Source organism: Trichomycterus rosablanca, chromosome 21, assembly GCF_030014385.1.
Source record: "Trichomycterus rosablanca isolate fTriRos1 chromosome 21, fTriRos1.hap1, whole genome shotgun sequence".
NCBI lineage: Eukaryota > Metazoa > Chordata > Actinopteri > Siluriformes > Trichomycteridae > Trichomycterus > Trichomycterus rosablanca.
The window spans coordinates 3,394,082-3,415,445 of record NC_086008.1 but is presented as its reverse complement, the minus strand read 5'-3'; the positions used below and the strand labels follow the sequence as shown (position 1 = coordinate 3,415,445).

The following is a 21,364-nucleotide window of genomic DNA, read 5'->3' as shown; positions in this document are numbered from 1 at the left end:
TTAGTACAAATATAAACATTTAATGCTTTATTTAAGAGTTGAATAAGATTTAGCAGTAATGAAAATGAAATCTGAAAGTCTCTAACCTTACTTTGGTTTATTCGTGTATTTACTTGTTTATTATTTATTATATTATCTTCCTCGTGTATTAGTATATGTATTTATTCCTTTAAGTTGTTAGTTCCTTTATGTTGTTCATGTATTATTTAAATGTGTTTCTCTGTTTATTTTTTGGTTGTATATTTGTATATTTTATGGTTTGGTCATAATAACAATCAAAGGGTTGTAAGGTGTACTTACATTGGTTTTATATTAACTGACATATTTAGACACAACACCCTGGGTTGGGTATTGTTCAACTGAACGCATAAGTCCCATGATCGAACATTTTTGTTCTATCTGACAAGAAAGGACATTCTTTTACTGGCATAAACACAGAATACTTACAATCAGGCATTTTTTAGCTGCTGGGGTATTATTGCGGTGCCAACTGCTGAGGGGTGCTTTCGGCTGGTCGGGTGTCTACAGAGACAGGGATGGCTATGCCTGGTGGAATAGTCGAAAAGCCTAGCCATTGGAAGGTGATGTCCTCTTTGGGCTGCTCCCATTATGCATTGCCACAACAGATCATTAGCCTCCATCTTAGCCTCCATATTAGCCTCCATTAGCACCAGACTCACCCCCCCACCTGGAGAAAAGCCCCTCAGCGTTACACCAGCAGAAGTGAGGAAGACTCTTAAAAAGATCAACCCACGGAAAGCTGCTGGCCCGGACAACATTCCCGGGCGGGTGCTAAAGGAATGTGCGGATCAGCTCTGCGAGGTCCTGGCGGACATTTACAACGTCTCCCTCATCCAAGCAGCTGTTCCCACCTGCCGCCACCATCATCCCGGTCCCCAAGAGTTCCACAGTGACTGGTCTGAATGACTACCGGCCAATAGCCCTCACGCCGATAGTTACTAAGTGCTTTGAAAGACTGGTTATGACCCACATCAAAGCCACCATCGACATCACTGTGGACCCACACCAGTACGCATACAGACAGAACCGCTCCACAGAAGATGCCATTTCTTCTGTGGTCCACACTGCACTCACCCACCTGGAGCAGAAGGATTCTTATGTCCGTTTGCTCTTTGTGGACTTTACATCTGCTTTCAACACCATGATTCCCCAGACCCTAACAAACAAACTCTCCTCACTTGGACTGAGCATTTCCCTTTGCAACTGGGTCTTGGACTTCCTGACCAACAGGCCGCAGTCGGTGAAGATCCATGACATCTCCTCCTCCACCACTATCCTCAGCACTGGCTCCCCTCAGGGCTGCGTGTTGAGCCCCCTCCTGTTCACACTGCTCACATATGACTGCTCACCTCTCCATCCGGGCTGTCATATTGTGAAGTTTGCGGACGACACAGCAGTGGTTGGAAACATCACAAACAATGATGAGTCCAACTACAGACAGGAGGTGGAACACCTGGAGGACTGGTGCAGAAAGAACAACCTCTGCATCAACACGAAGAAGACGAAGGAGATGATCGTGGACTTCAGAAGGAGCAGACACGCCCACCTCCCCCTGCACGTCGGAGGATCTGAGGTGGAAGTGGTCTCCAGCTACAGGTACTTAGGTGTGCACCTGAGTAACAACCTCACCTGGAGCAACAACACTTCCTGTCTGGTCAAGAAGGCACATCAGCGGCTCTACTTCCTCAGGCGGCTGAGGCGAGCCGGACTCGGGAGCTCAGTCCTCACCTCCTTCTACAGATGTGTGGTGGAGAGCGTCCTGTGCTCCAGCATCAACGTGTGGCATGGAAGCTGCTCGGCTGCAGACAGGAAAGCTCTGCAGAGAGTGGTGAAGGCGGCACAGAGGACGGTCGGAGTCAGCCTCCCCACCACCACCGACATCTACACCTCCAGATGCAGGAAAAGGGCCACCTGCATCATGAAGGACCCCACTCACCCAGCACACTCACTTTTTGTCCCGCTCCCCTCAGGCAGGAGGCTGCGGAGCATTAAGTGTAGAACAACAAGACTGAGAAACAGCTTCATTCCCGAAGCTGTAAGACTCTCAAACTCCACCTCGCCAAACACTCTGCACTGACACTTTCAGAGTACACTTGGACACCTTACATTTACGCACAATAAGACACTGTCTTTGCACCTTGCACTTGGTCACTTTATTATGCTGCTACTCAGTTCTACTACCCATGCTTATAAGTTAAATGCACTCTTATTGTTCATGTTGCTGCTACATTTCTACATTTTTACATTTCTACATTTTTACATTTCTACATTTTTACATTGCTACATTTACTTCTACTTTTTATATTTGTAAATATTTTTCATACTATGATTATTCTTTTGTATTGTATATATTAGATATTTTATTGGGTGTAACTGGGACCTTGGGTCATAATTTCGTTCCACCTCATGTACCACATGTGATGTGAATGACAATAAACCCTCCTTGATCCTTGATCCTTGATCCTTGATCTTGCCCAGTCCATCCTTCTCCATCACACCAACCACATGCATGTCCTCCCTCACGGCATCCATAAACCTCCTCTTAAGCCTTCCTCTTCCTCCCCGTTAGCACCCTTCTCTCAATAAAACTCTCATTCCTGCTCTGCACATGCCCAAATCATTCCCAATCATTCCTAATCTTGTCCATCTTTGCCAATCCAAAACAAAAATCACATTTTCGTCTCTGCCACCTTCAGCTCCCTCTCCTGTCTACACATACAGACACACATCCTCAAACCTCTTTAGGTATCCTATGATTAACTTTTGTATATCTCAAATGTAATTTTAGTCCATACTTCAAGTCAAGTCAGGTCAAATGTATTTGTATAATGCTTTTTACAGTGGACATTGTCTCAAAGCAACTTTACAGAAACCTGAACCAACAGACCAAAAACCCACTGTTGAGCAAGCCGAAGGCGACAGCGGTGAGGAAAAACTCCTTCAAAACTACAGGAAGAAACTTTGAAAGGAACCAGACAAACTTGTTGGCATGTTTGCTCCAGTTCTACCTGGTTGATTTTTTTCCATCACGACACGTACACTATATGGAATATAAGTATTGGGACACCCTTCTAATTTTTGTATAAATGGGTCATTCTATAATTTGGGGTACATTTCACATCACCAAAAAAGTACAAAAACAATGTTCTCTCTCAATAGAACAATTAGTGGTTCAAGTTAATATATTCCTATAGTGTAACATATCCACTATTTGCAAAGCTTCAACATTAATTTTTATTTTTTTTATTTTAAAGGGACAGTAGATGTAGACTACTAGGTAACTTAGTTGACAGGTAACATAGTTGACAATTTCCCTATTTTGACCCATAACTTCAGTGGTAGACCTTGCCTGGCTGACCACATGTCATTTCTTGAACAGAATAATGTCTAATTTGAACATACATTTGAATTAAAATTATTAAAAATATATATATAACATATGTATATAACATAGTTGACGGTCAATTAATATACTCATTGACAATGTTCTATTATAGATAAAATATTTAAAAAAATAAGAGGACATTCACCACAGTTTGTCCAATATACCCTCCACAGAGAAAAATGATATCATGTAATGCTGGTCACATAGTTTTAGAACAAACCATTTTTGAGTTGCTGAGTGGAGTTCTGTTAGTAACATAGTTGACAGAACTTTTGCGGACATTAATAAATAAAGATATTTAAATTATTTAAAAGAGAAACTGAATTTAAAAAATATTATTTTTCTTTAGTATTTAAACTTTTGAAATAAATAAAAAATAGATGTTGTTGCCCTTAATGATTTTATTCATTATTTTGAAACCAAGGCACCCTCAACTTAAAAATTGGACACAGCAAAAACTGTTCATTTAGGAACATCATGACAAATTTCAAGCTAAATGAAGCATAGGATGCACATAATGTTTTTGTGATATTAGAACATGTTTTCCATTAATAGGTAAAATATGACATTTTTAAAGAAAATAGTTAGAATAAATATAATTATTATCATTGGACATGGAATGTACCCCAAATTATAGAATGATGTATATATGTGTTTCAGTCACAACAATTTCTTACAAGTGTTGCTGGCAGATGTAATAAATCATATATAAAGGAAATGATATACTTTTTCGACTTTGCAGAAACAGCATAGGGAGGGACTTTTTCTGTTCCACTGCCCAAATAACATAAGGTCAGTGGGTTGTTTACTTTCATTTTTGGATCTGCTTTACATGATAGTACCAGATGAGGGCGTGGTATGTTCCGTTATTTCCTTCAGAATAGAGCGCAGCAGCCTTTATGCTTCTTTCGGGTTTTTAAAACGAATAGCTTACAAGATGCCTTTGTTAATGACTGTCAAGAAAAAACATGGAATAGAATCACAATTGAATTAATTTGTTGGATTTGACGCGTTATAAGGCGCGACATAAGAGACAGTAAAAGTGCGCTGTTGGTTTTTTTTGGCGCAAAACAAATACAGGAACTCAGAGACAACCAGCGATCGTAAAGTAAGTTAATAAAAGTACGTAATTATTGTGTTATTGGTAGTATAAAAGTATAAAAGTACGTGATTATTGTGTTATTAGTAGTATGCATTACCAACTATCTGCTCGTTACATAATCGTTGCGTAGTTGCATTTTATTTTTTGGCCATGATCCAGCAAACGGTCTATACAACAAATATCTTTTATTTTAGGCTGTGGGCTTAGATTGGCACAAAAACAAGTGATCTGTATTGATTGAATAAACTACCAGGTACATGTATTTATGTTTTGTAGGAAGTTTGTAGGACATTTTTGTTTTAGTGCACGATTTTAGGTGATTTCCCACCATTCACCACAAAGCGAAAATGGATCTTAACCTAAAGTGAAGATAAAATATTTGTATACTAGTTGAAAATACATCCATTGCATATATCCACTTAAGTTTTACACACTTTTTGCCTATAGTATTTTTATTTATAAGGGCAAACAATAATATTATTTACTAACACATAGGACTGCAATTTTCGGGCAATGTTTACAGTGTTTACAGTGTTTACAAAGGGTAATGTGCAATTTTCCACCAGCTTGTTACTGACAGAAAGTCTTTTTTGTGTGTTATTGTTTTTGTATTATTGTCATTATTGATATTGTAAATTCTGTAAATGCACATTTTTGGTATTTTGTAAATTCTAGGTTTTTTTTAAAATGTATTGTTTATAACACTACAGAGTTTTGCACCTTAATTTCGTTATACCTGGTATAATGACAATAAAGATATTTTAATTCTGAATATGCTTTAAAACCTGTAGTGGTCCAATAATGCGTCAATTTACCACAGCAAAGATGTGAGATTAACCACATCAGAGGGTTCGTGTGCTAGTCTGCATCCCTCCTCAACCAGCAGTGGTGTCTACTATCCTGCACAGAAACTGCAACAGGTAGTAAGAAATAACTAAATCAGAAGAAAGGGCAGGTTTGCAAATAAATAAAGTTTAAAATATTAATAATGCAAAAATGTTGTGGAAGTTACACCAGTTTTCACTATTAAAATTGCCATTGGTTGGAAAAAAATAATCAAGAGTTACCATAGTAAACTATCTTAAAAGTTCTCTTATTTAAATTAGAAAAGCATTTGAATTGAATGTAGCAAACACCTTCATTTCATAAACAAGCATTTAATTTTACAAATCATTAATTGTTTCATTGGTAAACAGGTCTTTCAGTTACCTTATGCACTTACCCTATGGCCTAAAGCCTAAATCTCTTACCTGTGTTTGGAATTTATGCTTATCAAAAAGATAAGTAAAGATAACAGAGATTCTGAAGTGAAACCAAGCCTGACTGTGGTTGAGGCAAATTATTTTTTCCAAGGGTTACTGTTGAATAACTTTAACTTGTAGCATACGTTTTGTTCCCTTTTTTGCAAGAGGTTTGCTAAAATTTGTGTTCTTTTTTACACAGATGAGATGGAGAATCCAAAGTTCAGCCCTTCCAGCTCATCAAGTGCTGATAATACAACAGTTCAGCAAGTCAAAACCAAGCAACAAGGAGAGATGTCTGACAAGGGGTTTGATTTTAAGTCTTCAAATCTATATATTTTGTTTTACAATTGTTAATGTAAAAATAGTCGCTCGGGTGGTAAATCCATTTATTAAGTTGAGATATGGGTTTGAATCTTAACTGTGCTGTTGGCCTTCCAGGCATCTACACTGTTAGGATCCGCCAGCACTTACCTTTTATTTTCAGGGTTTCCCAGCGTTTTGTTTTTATTCCGGTTTGTATTTTGTTTTTCTCCGTTTTCTTTAGTTTCCCCGATCGCTTTTGTTCTTGGTGGTGGTTTGCGTTTGTTTTCCCGTTTTGCTCCCTTCTCCCCCTAGCGGCCTGGAGCGGTACTGTTTTCGGAGGTTGCTGCGGTACCAGCCAATAGATCGCTGGAGGGCGGACCCCTCACACACCTGCGCCTCATTCCTCATCTCATCAACTCCTGCATTTAAACGCCGGCTTTTCTCTCACTCGTCGCCAGATTGTCTGCTTGCCATACGGTACACAGACGGCCGTTCGTTGTGTCCTTAAACCGTGAGTCTTCTTCTTGTACCTTCTCCTCGTTAACGTATTTTGTTTTTCATCGCCTCCTAGACCTTCCCCCCCCGTTCCTGCGTTCCTGCCGTTCCTGGTTCTCCTGTGTTCCTGCCGTTCCTGGTTCTCCTGTATTCCTGCCGTTCTTGGTTCTCCTGCGTTCCTGCCGTTCCTGGTTCTCCTGTGTTCCTGCCGTTCCTGGTTCTCCTGTATTCCTGCCGTTCTTGGTTCTCCTGCGTTCCTGCCATTCCTGGTTCTCCTGCCATTCCTGGTCATCCTGCATTCCGGTTCATCACTCCTGGTCATCAGTCCGCCCTGCAGTTCCCCGGCGCTTCCAGTACCGCTCCTGCCGCTCCCCTCTCGTTTTCTGTTATCTTTTTGGTTGTTTGTTTTGGTCGTTTATTTATTATTTGTTTAAATAAATATCGTATTATCACTTCTGGGTTTTGTTGTTTGTGCACTCGCCTTTGGGTTCCCCCCTAGTCCTTGGTGGGTTATTAACTAACCCTAACAGTACAATCTGGCCACCATGGAACCCACGGGTGCACAAACGGTTGAGGGGATCCTTATCCGCCATAACCAGATGCTGGGGACACTCAGCCAGCAGCTCGCTGACTTGACCCAGCAGGTAGTACGTCTAATACCTCCTAATCCTGTACCTCTTGCTCCTTCCCAGGTTCCGGTCGTACCTCCGACGGGTCCCGTGGTTCCAGGGTCCTCCGTGGAAACACCTGTCCCCAACCCTGAGCCCTTCTGTGGAGACCTGGAGAGGTGCAGAGGGTTTTTGTTCCAATGCGAATCCATTTTCCGTCAGCGTCCCACTACCTTTGCCACCGAGGCCAGTAAGGTGGCCTTTATTATTGGTCACCTGAGAGGCAGGGCCCTGACCTGGGCCGAAGCGGTACAGTCACAGACGGACCCTCGAGAGGGCTCGTTTGTTGACTTCCTCGCCCGGTTCAGGACAGTGTTTGACCACCCGGATTATTCGGGGAGTGCCTCTTCCCGACTATTTTCCCTGCGCCAAGGTTCCCGGTCCGTGGCTGATTATTCTATTGAGTTCTGGACCTTGGCCGCCGACTCGGGGTGGAACGACGAGGCCCTCCGGGAGGCTTTCCGGCAAGGTCTCATCGACTCCCTGAGGGATGAGTTGGCGGCAAGGGACGAGAGCCCCGACCTCCACTCCCTGGTAGCTCTGGCCATCCGCTTGGATAACCGCCTCCGCAGCCGCCGCCATGAAAGGGCGGCCAGAACCGGTTCCAGGCTACCTTCCCCTTTGACCTGTTCGAGCCCCTCAGAGCCCTCAGGTGCCTCCAGTGTTGCCCCTATACCCTTAGTACCAATGCCTGAACCCATGCAGTTGGGGCGTGCCCGGTTAACCCCCCAGGAGCGGGCTAACCGCTTCAGGGCCGGGCAATGCCTTTATTGTGGTCAGGCAGGCCATATTCTCCGGGCATGCCCTGTCCGGCCAAAAGAGGGCGCCCGTCAGTAGCCGTGGGGGTACTGTCGGGCGACTCTCAGCTATCCCCCCTCCCACAATTATCCCAATCCTCCCAGCAACGCCACCTCCGCATGCAGGCAACCCTTTGTTGCCATGGCTGCTCGGTCCCTCTCCAGGCCTTGGTGGACTCGGGTGCGGAGGACAACCTGTTAGACGAAGGGCTGGCAAGTCAGCTGGGGGGGACCCTGGAGCCCCTGGACCCTCCTATCACTGCGCGAGCCCTGGATGGACGGATCATTGCCCGGGTGACCCACCGTACCGCGCCTTTGTCCCTGATCCTCTCAGGAAACCACCGGGAGACCCTCTCCTTCGTAGTTATCAAAGCTCCTCAGACCCCCCTGGTCCTAGGCTACCCCTGGTTGGCACGTCACAACCCCCACATCGACTGGGCTCGTGGACGAGTTGTGGCTTGGAGCGACTTTTGCCACGCCAATTGTCTGGTCTCCGCCATCCCTCAGCCGGGGAACGGGACAAGCACCACCCCCTCTGCAGCATCCCCTGACCTGTCCAAGGTGCCCCGGGAGTACCACTTCCTCCGCGAGGTGTTCAGCAAGTACCGGGCCCAGTCTCTACCCCCTCACCGACCCTACGATTGTGCCATCGACTTGCTGCCTGGTGCCCCACTGCCTACCAGTCGGCTCTATAACCTCTCTCGTGCTGAGAGGAGCACGATGGAGAGCTACATCTCGGAGTCTCTGGCCGCCGGAATCATCCGCCCCTCATCATCTCCCTTAGGAGCTGGTTTCTTTTTTGTCGAAAAGAAGGATAAGACCCTGCGGCCATGCATCGACTACCGGGGCCTCAACCAGATCACGGTCAAGAACCGGTATCCCCTGCCGTTGATGTCGTCGGCCTTTGAACCCCTGCACAGTGCTACCATCTTCACAAAGTTGGACCTGCGTAACGCGTATCACCTGGTGCGGATCCGAGAAGGCGACGAGTGGAAGACGGCGTTCAACACCCCGCTCGGCCACTTCGAGTACCTCGTAATGCCCTTCGGGCTTTGTAACGCCCCAGCAGTCTTCCAAGCCTTGGTCAACGATGTGCTCAGAGACTTCCTCAACCGGTTCGTGTTCGTCTACCTTGACGACATTTTGATTTTTTCCAAGTCCCGGGAAGAACACGGAGCGCATGTCCGGAGGGTCCTCTCTCGGTTATTAGAGAACAGATTGTTCGTCAAGGTCGAGAAGTGTGAGTTCCACGTCGACTCTGTGGAATTCCTCGGGGTCGTTCTGGAGAGCGGCCAGGTTAGAGCCGACCCCCACAAGATCCGAGCGGTCACAGAGTGGCCTACCCCTACCACTCGGAAGGAGCTCCAACGCTTCCTGGGTTTCGCTAACTTCTACCGACGATTCATCCGAAACTACAGCCACGTGGCAGCACCCCTCACTCGCCTCACCTCGACTAAGATTTCCTTCACCTGGCCCCGGGAGGCAGAGGAAGCTTTCCTCCGGCTCAAGACTTTGTTCACTTCCGCCCCCATCCTCATCCAGCCCGACCCCGACAAGCAGTTCGTGGTGGAGGTGGATGCATCCGATACTGGGGTAGGGGCTGTGCTCTCCCAGCGGGTGAGTCCCGAGAACCCTCTGCACCCTTGTGCTTTTTTTTCACGTCGCCTTTCTTCAGCTGAGGCCAATTACGATGTCGGGGACCGTGAGCTACTGGCGGTGAAACTGGCCTTGGAGGAGTGGAGGCACTGGCTGGAGGGGGCCGCTCAGCCCTTTGTCGTCTGGACGGACCACAAGAATTTGTCTTACGTCCAGACGGCAAAGAGGCTGAACGCCAGGCAAGCCAGATGGGCACTGTTCTTCGCCCGTTTTGATTTTACTTTGACCTACCGGCCTGGATCCCGGAACATCAAACCGGACGCCCTCTCTCGCCAGTTTGCCCCGAAGGAAGCCCTCACCTCTTCCGAGACTATCCTCCCGCCGAGTCGACTTGTTGGGCTCCTCACTTGGGACGTTCGTCGTCTAGTCACCGAAGCCCAGGCCCAGGAACCAGACCCCAGGACAGGAACCCAAACCCGTCTCTTCGTCCCGGCCACAGCTCGCTCGCCGGTCCTTCAATGGGCCCATGAGTCCCGCGTCGCCTGCCATCCCGGGACTAGTCGTACCGTATCCTTCCTAAAGAGGCATTTCTGGTGGCCATCCTTGGAGAAGGATGTTGGGGAATTTGTGGCGGCCTGTACCACCTGTGCACGCAGCAAAGCATCCCATCAATCTCCTGCGGGGCTACTTCAGCCTCTCCCTATCCCGAGTCGCCCATGGTCCCATATTGCCTTGGACTTCGTCACGGGCCTTCCGGATTCCAACGGGAACACAGTCATCCTCACCATCGTTGACCGGTTTTCCAAGGCCGTACATTTTGCTGCTCTGCCGAAGCTCCCCACAGCCTTCCAAACAGCAGAACTTTTAGTTAATCTAGTTTTTCGCGTTCATGGAATACCATTGGACATTGTGTCAGACCGAGGACCCCAATTCACCTCCCAGGTTTGGAAGGCCTTCTGCGGGGCGCTGGGCGCCACAGTCAGCCTTTCCTCCGGCTTCCACCCACAGTCCAACGGTCAGGCGGAGAGGACCAACCAGGGCCTGGAGTCGGCCTTACGGTGCATGGCTGCTCGCAACCCCAAGGCCTGGAGCTCCCACCTGGCCTGGGTCGAGTATGCCCACAACTCTCTGGTGTCATCTGCCACAGGATTGTCCCCCTTCGAGGCCTCCTTAGGCTACCAGCCACCACTGTTCCCCGAACAAGAAGCCGATGTGGCAGTCCCCTCTGTTGGGCACCACCTTCGCAGGTGCCGAAGACTCTGGCGCTCCACCAGGACCACCCTCCTGCGCACTCGGGACGCCAACCAGCAGTCGGCCGATCGTCGTAGAAGACCGGCCCCCCCCTATGCTCCTGGTCAAGCTGTCTGGTTGTCCACCCTTCACATCCCCTTGCGTGTCGAGTCTCGGAAACTCTCCCCCCGCTTCATCGGCCCCTACACCGTCGAGAAGATCATCAACCCCACGTCGGTACGACTGAAACTTCCCCGCCACATGCGGATCCACCCCACATTCCACGTCTCCCAGCTCAAGCCCGTGGTTTCCTCACCCTTGAACCCTCCGACCGAACCCCCACCACCCCCCCGGCTCATCGATGGGCATCCGGCATACACGGTTCGCCGGTTGCTGGATGTCCGTAGACGTGGTCGGGGCCTCCAATACCTGGTAGATTGGGAGGGTTATGGGCCTGAGGAGCGGTCGTGGGTTCCCCGGGTTGCCATCCTTGACTCCAACCTGGTCCGTGAGTTCCACCGTCTACATCCCGATAGACCCGGTAGGCCACCTAGAGGTGGCCGTTGAGGGGGGGGTACTGTTAGGATCCGCCAGCACTTACCTTTTATTTTCAGGGTTTCCCAGCGTTTTGTTTTTATTCCGGTTTGTATTTTGTTTTTCTCCGTTTTCTTTAGTTTCCCCGATCGCTTTTGTTCTTGGTGGTGGTTTGCGTTTGTTTTCCCGTTTTGCTCCCTTCTCCCCCTAGCGGCCTGGAGCGGTACTGTTTTCGGAGGTTGCTGCGGTACCAGCCAATAGATCGCTGGAGGGCGGACCCCTCACACACCTGCGCCTCATTCCTCATCTCATCAACTCCTGCATTTAAACGCCGGCTTTTCTCTCACTCGTCGCCAGATTGTCTGCTTGCCATACGGTACACAGACGGCCGTTCGTTGTGTCCTTAAACCGTGAGTCTTCTTCTTGTACCTTCTCCTCGTTAACGTATTTTGTTTTTCATCGCCTCCTAGACCTTCCCCCCCGTTCCTGCGTTCCTGCCGTTCCTGGTTCTCCTGTGTTCCTGCCGTTCCTGGTTCTCCTGTATTCCTGCCGTTCTTGGTTCTCCTGCGTTCCTGCCGTTCCTGGTTCTCCTGTGTTCCTGCCGTTCCTGGTTCTCCTGTATTCCTGCCGTTCTTGGTTCTCCTGCGTTCCTGCCATTCCTGGTTCTCCTGCCATTCCTGGTCATCCTGCATTCCGGTTCATCACTCCTGGTCATCAGTCCGCCCTGCAGTTCCCCGGCGCTTCCAGTACCGCTCCTGCCGCTCCCCTCTCGTTTTCTGTTATCTTTTTGGTTGTTTGTTTTGGTCGTTTATTTATTATTTGTTTAAATAAATATCGTATTATCACTTCTGGGTTTTGTTGTTTGTGCACTCGCCTTTGGGTTCCCCCCTAGTCCTTGGTGGGTTATTAACTAACCCTAACATACACAGACGTTTGGCTGTGTCTGGGTATGCTTAAGGCCGAAGCCCTGTGATGATTTGGCATTCTGTCCAGGGTATTTCTGCCTTGCACCCACTTTTTCCAAATGGAACTGGGCCAGCCTATAAAGTGTTTGATGAGAATAAAAATGATGTAAAAATTGATAAAAGATCTGAACTTTACAGGGTCCAGGTGGATCAGCCAGACTCAAGTCCCAGCTCAGACACTCGGCCAAACAAAAAAAGGTTTAGTTCTTTAATAGCCTATGCCATTTTTTCCCAGGTTGAAGTGATGACAGAGTGCATGTTGATCTGCATGTTTGCTTTTTTTTTTCAGGTCATCCTTGGTCAGTCAAATCTCATTAAGGAGTGACAGCTCAAGAATTCAACCATTTAATTTAAGTCCGTTCCCTGTTAGCAAACGGTATGCTGCTTTTAAGCTACACTAAATATTGGACTGTCATTTTTAAGGATATTGGATGCTTGTGTGCTGAATTTGCACTATTATTTGTTTGGGTGTGCTTAAGGCCGAAGCCCTGTGATGATTTGGCGTTTTGTCCAGGGTATTCCTGCCTTGCACCCAGCTTTTCCAAGTGTAACTGGACCCGTCGATAAAGTGTTTGATGAAAATGAAAAATGATGTAAAAATTGATAAAAGATCTAAACTTTGCAGGGTCCGGAGGGATCAGCCAGACTCCAGTCCCAGCCCAGACACTCGGCCAAACAGAAAGAGGTTTGACTCTTTAATAGCTTATGCCATTTTTCCCAGGTTGAAGTGATGACACAGTGCATGTTGATCTGTATTTGTTTGTCAGCTCCCTCTTTATTGTTTGTCTTTTTCAGGTCATCCTCGGTCAGTCAAATCTCATTAAGGAGTGACAGCTCAAGGATTCAACCATTTAATTTCAGGCCGTTCCCTGTTAGCAAACGGTATGCTGCTTTTAAGCTACACTAAATATTGGACTGTCATTTTTAAGGATATTGGATGCTTGTGTGCTGAATTTGCACTATTATTTTAACTATATTTGTATACAAGTGTAGCTGAAATTGGTGAAACCAAGAGCTTTTAACAGTTATAATAACAGTTCAACCCATTTTATTGCCACTGTTTGTAGATTGCATGATTGTTTGTAATTATACACCACAGCATGTAATAACGGCAGAAATAACGGCATGCATCATGATATTAAATATGTAGATACTACAATGCAGTCACAGTCTGCTTTGATGATTTTGGTGTTTTACTACACAGAGAGATCCTAGAAATATTTACTAATTTTGTGTTTAGAATCTCATTACAAAGCAGGAAAATGAGACCTGAATCTTAACTGTGCTGTCGGTCTGCTGGACATCTACACAGACGTTTGGCTGTGTCTGGGTGTGCTTAAGGTCAAAGCCCTGTGATGGATTGGTGTTCTGTCAAGGGTATTCCTGCCTTGCACACAGTAAAAATTGATAAAAGATCTAAACTTTGCAGGGTCCAGAGGGATCAGCCAGACTCATCCAGTCCCAGCTCAGACACTCGGCCAAACAGAAAGATGATGTACCTGTATTTGTGAAAATACATGGACAGAGCAAAAATATGAGTTGCTTGAGGAGCATTTGAGAAACTGTATGCGTCTGAACTTTGGTAGTCTTCTTGAATACTGAATGTTTTGTTAACTTTTCCAGTGAAGCGACGACAGACAGGCTGTTTGAGGAGATTCTGAAGTGCTCTGTTTGTGCTGATTATCTAAAAGATCCAGTCTCTACATCTTGTGGACATACTTATTGCAGACCTTGCATCAGCACATACCAGGCCAAATCAGAATACGGAGAAAACTCATGTCCAAAGTGTGGAAAAACATCCGGGTCTTGTTCTGTCCTGCACCCAAACCGAATGTTAGCAGAGTTACTAGAGAAGCTCAAGGTAACACACTCTGCTGGGATAACAGAGTCTGGCGAGATGGAACTAAGACTCTGTCCAAAGCATCACGAAGCTCTGGCTATGTTCTGTATCACTGATGAGACAGCCATTTGTAAAGAGTGTGCAGTGCTGGATCACAGAGACCATGAAAAACAGTACATCAAGGTAAATGTTAAATCAGTTATGTAAAAGCAGCTTGATGTGGAGCTGTCTGAGAGTGTATGAACATAAAGGTTTAATCGTAGAGGTTATTTACAGTGTGTAGTAGTAAATGCCAAGCAGGAAAAGCATGAGCAAAGTCCATGGTAATGCTGAAAAATGACTGGGTGTTTGGGACAACTGCCTAACAGTGACTCCTGGCACAGTTGGTCGTCATGATGCAGTATGTGCATAAGCTTTACTAGAGGTCCTTCTTGCTCAATCACCCAGCCTATATGGTCCAGCATACATGGTCCTGTATAGGTCTAATCGTGCCAGGCAGGTTCTAGGCCTATAAAATAAAGTTTGATTGGGCAGAATCCCTAAACCTGTAAAGTGTATTGTGCCTCGTATTGGGTAAGTACATGAATAACTAGATTTGTGTACGATAACAACAGATAAACCAACTTCATGGTACAACTGCTCCTGGGAACCTATCAGCTGAAAAATAAAGTGGTGTTTGGGTGTCTAGATGTTTTCTTCACTGTTTCACAATTAACATAAAAGCAGCATCATGGTAGATTCTGCCAAATCCCAAAGCAGTTAGTGGTTTAAAGCCTCATGTTCCCTCCCTGGTTTGACCAATACAAACAACCTACAGACAACTTGGAGTTAGCTAAATGCCAAATAATGGACACATCTGATCTGTTAAGATGAAAATTGAACTCTTTGTCCAGAACAGCAAACAGTACGTTTGGTGGGGAAAAAAGCACTACACATCACCTGGCTTTTACCATACTTTCGGTATGGTAATCCAATAAAAGCTCCTCCATAGCACATGCAAACTTAGACTGAGCTGACAGACTGAAGTCTACAGCCAGAACAATACTGAAGTGGTTTTGGGATCTGAAGATGCCAGTTCGCAGATGCTTAAAAGTTCTAAAGTGTGGAATAAATAGCTGGGTGTGTCTAGATGTCTCCAAGAACATTTGCAGCTGTGTTTGTTGCCAAAGAAGCTTCTACAAAGTATTGAATAAAGGGTGTGAATACTTTCATTACCCTTTCATCCTGATTGGTATGCCCGGATAAGCCAGGATGCATTAATGATTAGATGATTTACTTTAATCTCATTTCCTGCATGTTGTTGCTCAATCTGTTTTAGATCCTGACTGTACCGGACACTCTGACCACTCTGCAGAACCTGCTCAGTAACATGACTGCCACAGAGTTTAGAGAATTCAAAATACATTTAAGTAGTGAATACCCAGAGTGCTTCGACACTTTGCAGGATGATTGCAGTGCTCAACAACTTGCTAAAAGAATGATGGGGAGTTTCTCTAAAGATGATGTTCTAAAAGTCACCTTTCAGTTGGCATCAGGTTTGTCTGTTTAAAACATAAGATAGCATGTAGTCTATAAAAACAAATCACTGTTTGTATGATAGTTATCTTTCTTATATATAATGTTATTTGTATGTGTGAACAACCAGTATGGCCAAAAGTATGTAAACATTCTTTCCCCAATTTCTCCCTGGGGATGAATAAAATCAATCAAACCATCTAGCCATGTGTTAAGCCTGCAAGCCAACAAATGCTAGTGGGTGTGTAAAATCAATGATCTCAAATAAAATATATGCTTCTAACATGGCAACAGTGTAAGTAAGACCCTTCCCTGTACCAGCATGACTCTATACATCTGTTAAGGGGTTGAAATGGGATGATATGGACTGTTCAACGAGCTCTTGTCAGGTGTATGCATCCTTTTGGCCATATAAGGTATATTTTGGTAAGGATGGGTGTGGATATTTAAATAAAAGGATTTCTGACTCTAGCTCATCTTAATATTTTCACAGTCAAACCAATGTTCAGAGGTCAAGAAAAAATCAAGAAAAAGCTGAGACAGAGGTTTCGACACATTCACGAAGGACTTGGTGTACCAAAGACACAAGCGGTGTTGCACGATATTTACACAGAGCTCTACATCACTGAGGGAGGAAGTGATACAAACGAAAATGAACACGAAATCAGACTAATTGAAAAGATCGACAAGAATTTTAGCACGCAAGAAACTCCTGTCAGTGTAACAGACATTTTTAAGTCACCGTCTGAACCGAGAGAGTTCAAAACTGTTTTAACCAAGGGTGTTGCTGGCATCGGAAAAACAGTGTCTGTTCAAAAGTTCATCCTGGACTGGGCAGAAAACAAGGAAAATCAACACATTGACCTCATACTGCCTCTATTTTTCCGAGATCTGAACCTTGAGAGGCAAGACTGCAGTTTAAAAGAGCTCCTGCAGAGGTATTTTCCTGAGCTCAAAGATATGGAAAGCCTTGAGAATGGCATTAAGATTTTGATCATATTAGACGGTCTGGATGAATGTCGACTTCCCTTAGACTTTCAACAAGCTAAGAAGTGCTGCGATATAACCGAGACCACATCCATAGACGTGATCGTGGCAAACCTAATAAATGGAAATCTACTGCAGAATGCCTTCCTCTGGATTACCTCTCGCCCAGCAGCAACCAATCAGATCCCATCTGAGTATATTCAACGGGTGACTGAAGTTCGAGGGTTCAAAAACGATAAAAAGGAAGAATACTTCAAGAGAAAATATACAAACTTGGATTTGGCTGACACCATCATTAAACATGTAAAATCGTCTCGAAGCTTGCACACAATGTGCCACATACCAATATTTTGCTGGATTATGGCCACTGTACTTGAAGTGTTGTTAAAAGAGGAAGATTTGGGTGAAATTCCAAAAAATCTAACTCAGTTGTACACGCATTTTCTGCTCATACAGATTGGTTTGAAAAACAGAAAGTATCAAAAAGCCATAAATGAAGATCTGCGAAAACTGTCTAAAAGTGACAAAGAAATGATCTTACGTTTAGCTAAATTAGCTTTTCAAGGGGTGGAAAAAAATCATATAATATTCTACGAAGATGACCTGAAGGAGTGTGGTATTGACATTGATGACGCTGTCGAGTTCTCCTCTCTGTGCACGCAGCTCTTTAGAGAGGAGTTCGGTCTGTACACAAAGAAAGTTTTCTGCTTTTTACACCTGAGTGTTCAGGAGCATTTGGCAGCAGTTCATGTTCTGTGCACATATTTAAATGAAGGAATTAATGTTCTTGCTTCACATGCCGGCAAAAGCACAGCACAAGCCAAACCAACAGCGTTGATGGATGTACTCAAGAGTGCAGTTAATAAGGCCTTAAAAAGCAAGAATGGACACTTTGACCAGTTTCTTCGCTTTCTTCTGGGCCTTTCTACCAAGTGCAATCAAAAACTCCTGCGAGGGATTCTGCCTCATTCAGGAACAGAGCTCCATAATAACCAGGAAATTGTAGAATTCATTAAAGTTAAGATCGGTGAGAAAAACAGATCGGAGTCAGAGACCATCAACCTTTTCCACTGCTTGAATGAAATTGATCACAACGATTTAGTGAATGATATTCAGGAGAGTCTGCAGTCTGGAACCCTCGCTGAGAAAGAACTAAATCCTGAGCAGTGTTCCGCCCTGGCCTTTGTGTTACTGATTTCAGAAGACATACTGAATGTCTTTGACCTGAGGAAATACAAGACCAAAGAATCAAGTCGTCAGAGACTGCTGCCTGTCATCAGAGCATCGAAGAAAGCAATGTAAGCAAGCACTTCTGGTTCTTTTAAGTTCCCAGTTTTGGCAGTCGGCAGGCACCTTTAGCCAATGAGGCTAAATACAAACCAAGCAATTGATTATTGCGTAGCTTGTTCAAGAGCCCTTCATTAGCAACCTGGCTTGAACCTAGTGGAGCTTGAAAAGTACCTTAACATTTTGAGGTTGAGAAGTATAAAACCAATAATACACTTAAGAAGATACAAAACCAGAGTACTAAACATTGGACTGATTAATCTAGATGCTTCTGTTGTGGTTTTTGTATATAACTGTTCGCTCTAACAGTGGCGCTCAGGTGGTACAGAGGTCTATTATGCTAGCCCACCACCACTGGGACCCAGGTTAAAAATAAGACAGCGTTAACTTTTCGGGGATGGGTTTGGTCAGATGCAGTCTGAAGCCTTCCCGCTGGCGTAACGTTCTTAAGAATAAAGGGTACTCTTCATTCCCAAGGCGCATTGGCCTGGTCTGGTTCTTAATGGTTAACAGTGTGGAAAACATTTTTCATGACAGTGGCCAAGGTCCCGCAATGAACTGGTGTCCTGTCTTGAGTGTGTTACTGTATTGGTTATGTTATGTTTGTATTGCTATTGTACATCACAATGACTGCATAAGATTTAGCAGTGGCGCTCAGATGGCACAGAGGTCTATTATGCTAGCCCACCACCACCGGGACCCAGGTTCAAGTCTCATCAATGCTATTGTCTACACAGTGCCCTGTCTAGGGTGTTCATGTCTTGCTCCTAGATTCCCAGTACAACTGAACCAACCACAATCCTGACTAGGATGAAGTGGTCATAAAAAAAGAAATGATGAAATCTTTCACAGTAGGATTAACTGCATATTATTTTTAATATTTCTGCAGACTCTCAGATTGTAAACTCTCAGCAAATGCATGTGAAACCGTTGCCTCTGCACTTCGTACAGCAAATTCCCCAGTAACAGAGCTGGACCTGAGTCACAACAACATAGAAGATTCAGGAGTGAGGCATCTCTGCAAAGGGCTACAAAGCCCACACTGTCAACTTCAGATACTGAGGTATTGTTTATTCACTCCAAAACAAATTTAGCTTCAGAAATTGCTAAACACTATTGATAAAGTCTTTCCCATGCATATATAATGCTTTTATGGTGTTCTTCCAATTCAGACCTTAATTTTTAATTTCTTAGTTAATTGAACCATTAATCTAACTGGTTGGCCATTTGGTAATCACACCCAACTTTTACAAAAGAAGGATGGAAAATTTGTTGGAGCCAGACTTTAGTAGCTATTACATGACTACCTTAATTTAATGGAGTCAAGCATGTGGGGAAAGACTTGATCAGGCATTGTGGATTAACTAAGGGATCTCTCATAATTAAGAATTTAATTTTTGGATATGTTTTTGATTATTTCCTCCTACTGAAACAGTCTTGCAGCCTGCAAAATTACAACCAAGTCTTGTGGAAATCTGGCTTCTGCACTTAAAAGCATAGACTCCAGTCTTCAAGAGCTTGACCTCTCCGTCAACAACCTGACTGATTCGGGGGTGAACATGCTTGAACCATGGCTCAAAAGTGACCAGTGTAAAGTGCAAAAACTGAGGTAAAGTCTAAATAGTTGTAAACGTGATCATATTGCTTTTTTCAACTACACAAATACCAAAAATATTAACCTACCTTTGTTTTGTTTTAGGCTTTGTTAATTCAGTTTCTTCATGCACACACATTCGATATATAAATAAATGAATTAATATTTTTCTCCTTACAGGCTAAGACAATGCAGCCTTACAGAGAATTACTGCAGGAGCCTTGCAGAAGAATTGACAACATCTATTAAACAAATGGATTTAGATTTGAAAGAAAATGATCTGAAGGATTAGCAAGGATCAACTCTGTTTTATCTTTGCAACTTACCATGTATATTTACCACCTAAGCAGTATTATTTTTCTTATTTTCACTTTTACACATTTTTGTATGAAGCTAAAAATCTAATAAAATAGAAATTAAAATATATTGTAAATACTTACTGTAAAAATAAGTAATTTTAGATTTTGACTTTTTCTATTTTCTGTGATTAATATGTACAGTATAATACTATCAGTCATTCCTAAAATATAAACATATAACATAACATAATATAGCATAAAGTGTATCACTGTATGACAACTTTGTACTTTACCCTGCATTATAATAATACTCGGTGCACTAACATTCTTTTGTCATTATTAATTTGTTTTATGTTGGGGTAGGTCTGAGCCCACTTAGAAAACCTGGACACAAAGAAGAAAAACACCCAGGATAGCAGCAATGCATTATAGGGCAACACATGCTGAAAAATGTGTATAGGCAATTTAGAGTAGCCAATTCTGTGGGTTTTTTTGGGAGGTTGGAGGTAACTGGAGTTTGTGAGGAGTTGGCAAAGGACCAGACCAGAAACATTTACACGAAAGATGCTGAAGGTGCAGCAGTCTAATGTGTTACCATTAAAACATGAGTTACACGCCCTGGTCGGGTGCTCAGCCGTTACTGTTGCCTGAAGGAGCTGAGTCCGGATTCACCTAATTGCAGCTTAAACAGTGACGTCTACAGTCTGGTCCAGGCGCAGAGACAAATGGCAGGAATGAAAATGAAAAAATGTGGTCCTACTTACATGTTAACAGCAGTGATAACACTGCGTCTGAGGTGCTAGACTGTAAAGTCAGTTGTTGAAGCCCCACCACTGCCAAGTTGCCACTGTTGGACCCCTGAGCAAGGCCTTCAACACTCAGTTGATTGCATTGTGTTTTGTCACATTTGTAAGTCACTTTCAATGTGTCTCAAAAGACTTCATTTGAATCTGGCAACCCGTCGTTATGCATGTGGTTGCTGGTACAATAGCGTTTCAAGAACTATTTTTTCCTCAGTATATTAATAATACAGCTATTTATACATATTGACAAGTAGGTTACTTGCCAATCTATTAAATAAAATGATTATTAATGTAAGAAATAGTTAACGTTAAGCAAAAACACATTATTTACTGCAATCTGGCAACCCTAATTAGACCGTGTGTGTGTGTGTATGTAGATGCAATCGGGTAGATAGATATTTAAACCTCCTTATTGCTCTCAACACTTTAGGACATAACTTACATTTTGTCCTAAAACGACTTAATTTTGTTGTTTGTGTCTTTATTTACTTATTTTTTCACCTCAAAACCAGTGTTGTTTTGATTCAGATTCCGGACCGGACTGAACCACTGATGGTTTAAATGGAGGGGGGCAGTCAGGCTAAAATAGTTCTTATAGCATTATTCTAAAATAAACTAATAATAAAATTAAGAATTATTAAGCAAAACAAAGGATATGTGACTAATGTAAATGGTAAATCTCTTTTAGACTTCCACATT

The 21,364-nt window shown here is 44.1% G+C and overlaps 1 protein-coding gene across 2 annotated transcripts; it reads left to right on the top strand.

Moving 5' to 3' along the window:
* The first annotated feature begins 4,286 nt into the window (after window positions 1-4,286).
* LOC134335100 (NLR family CARD domain-containing protein 3-like) lies at window positions 4,287-19,987 on the top strand. Of its 2 annotated transcripts, none has more exons than XM_063017494.1 (12): window positions 4,287-4,514; window positions 5,952-6,057; window positions 12,479-12,538; window positions 12,630-12,716; window positions 12,966-13,025; window positions 13,136-13,222; window positions 13,964-14,363; window positions 15,499-15,715; window positions 16,189-17,980; window positions 18,859-19,032; window positions 19,405-19,578; window positions 19,744-19,987. In XM_063017494.1, the coding sequence occupies exons 2-12, from the start codon at window positions 5,957-5,959 to the stop codon at window positions 19,853-19,855; spliced, it is 3,264 nt and encodes a 1,087-aa protein (XP_062873564.1). In that variant the 5' UTR covers window positions 4,287-4,514; window positions 5,952-5,956; the 3' UTR covers window positions 19,856-19,987. The 2 variants fall into 2 exon arrangements, with proteins under 2 accessions (XP_062873564.1, XP_062873565.1); XM_063017495.1 differs by having other exon boundaries at window positions 4,287-4,528.
* Window positions 19,988-21,364: the final 1,377 nt, after the last annotated feature.

What these genes read in the sequence shown, in the direction of transcription:
- LOC134335100 (XM_063017494.1), top strand. Translation starts at nt 5,957, where the DNA reads ATGGAGAATCCAAAGTTCAGCCCTTCCAGCTCATCAAGTGCTGATAAT. An exon ending in CCGTTCCCTGTTAGCAAACG is followed by an intron (nt 12,717 to 12,965) that starts GTATGCTGCTTT and finishes TAAACTTTGCAG; the next exon opens with GGTCCGGAGGGATCAGCCAG. An exon ending in AGAGCATCGAAGAAAGCAAT is followed by an intron (nt 17,981 to 18,858) that starts GTAAGCAAGCAC and finishes ATATTTCTGCAG; the next exon opens with ACTCTCAGATTGTAAACTCT.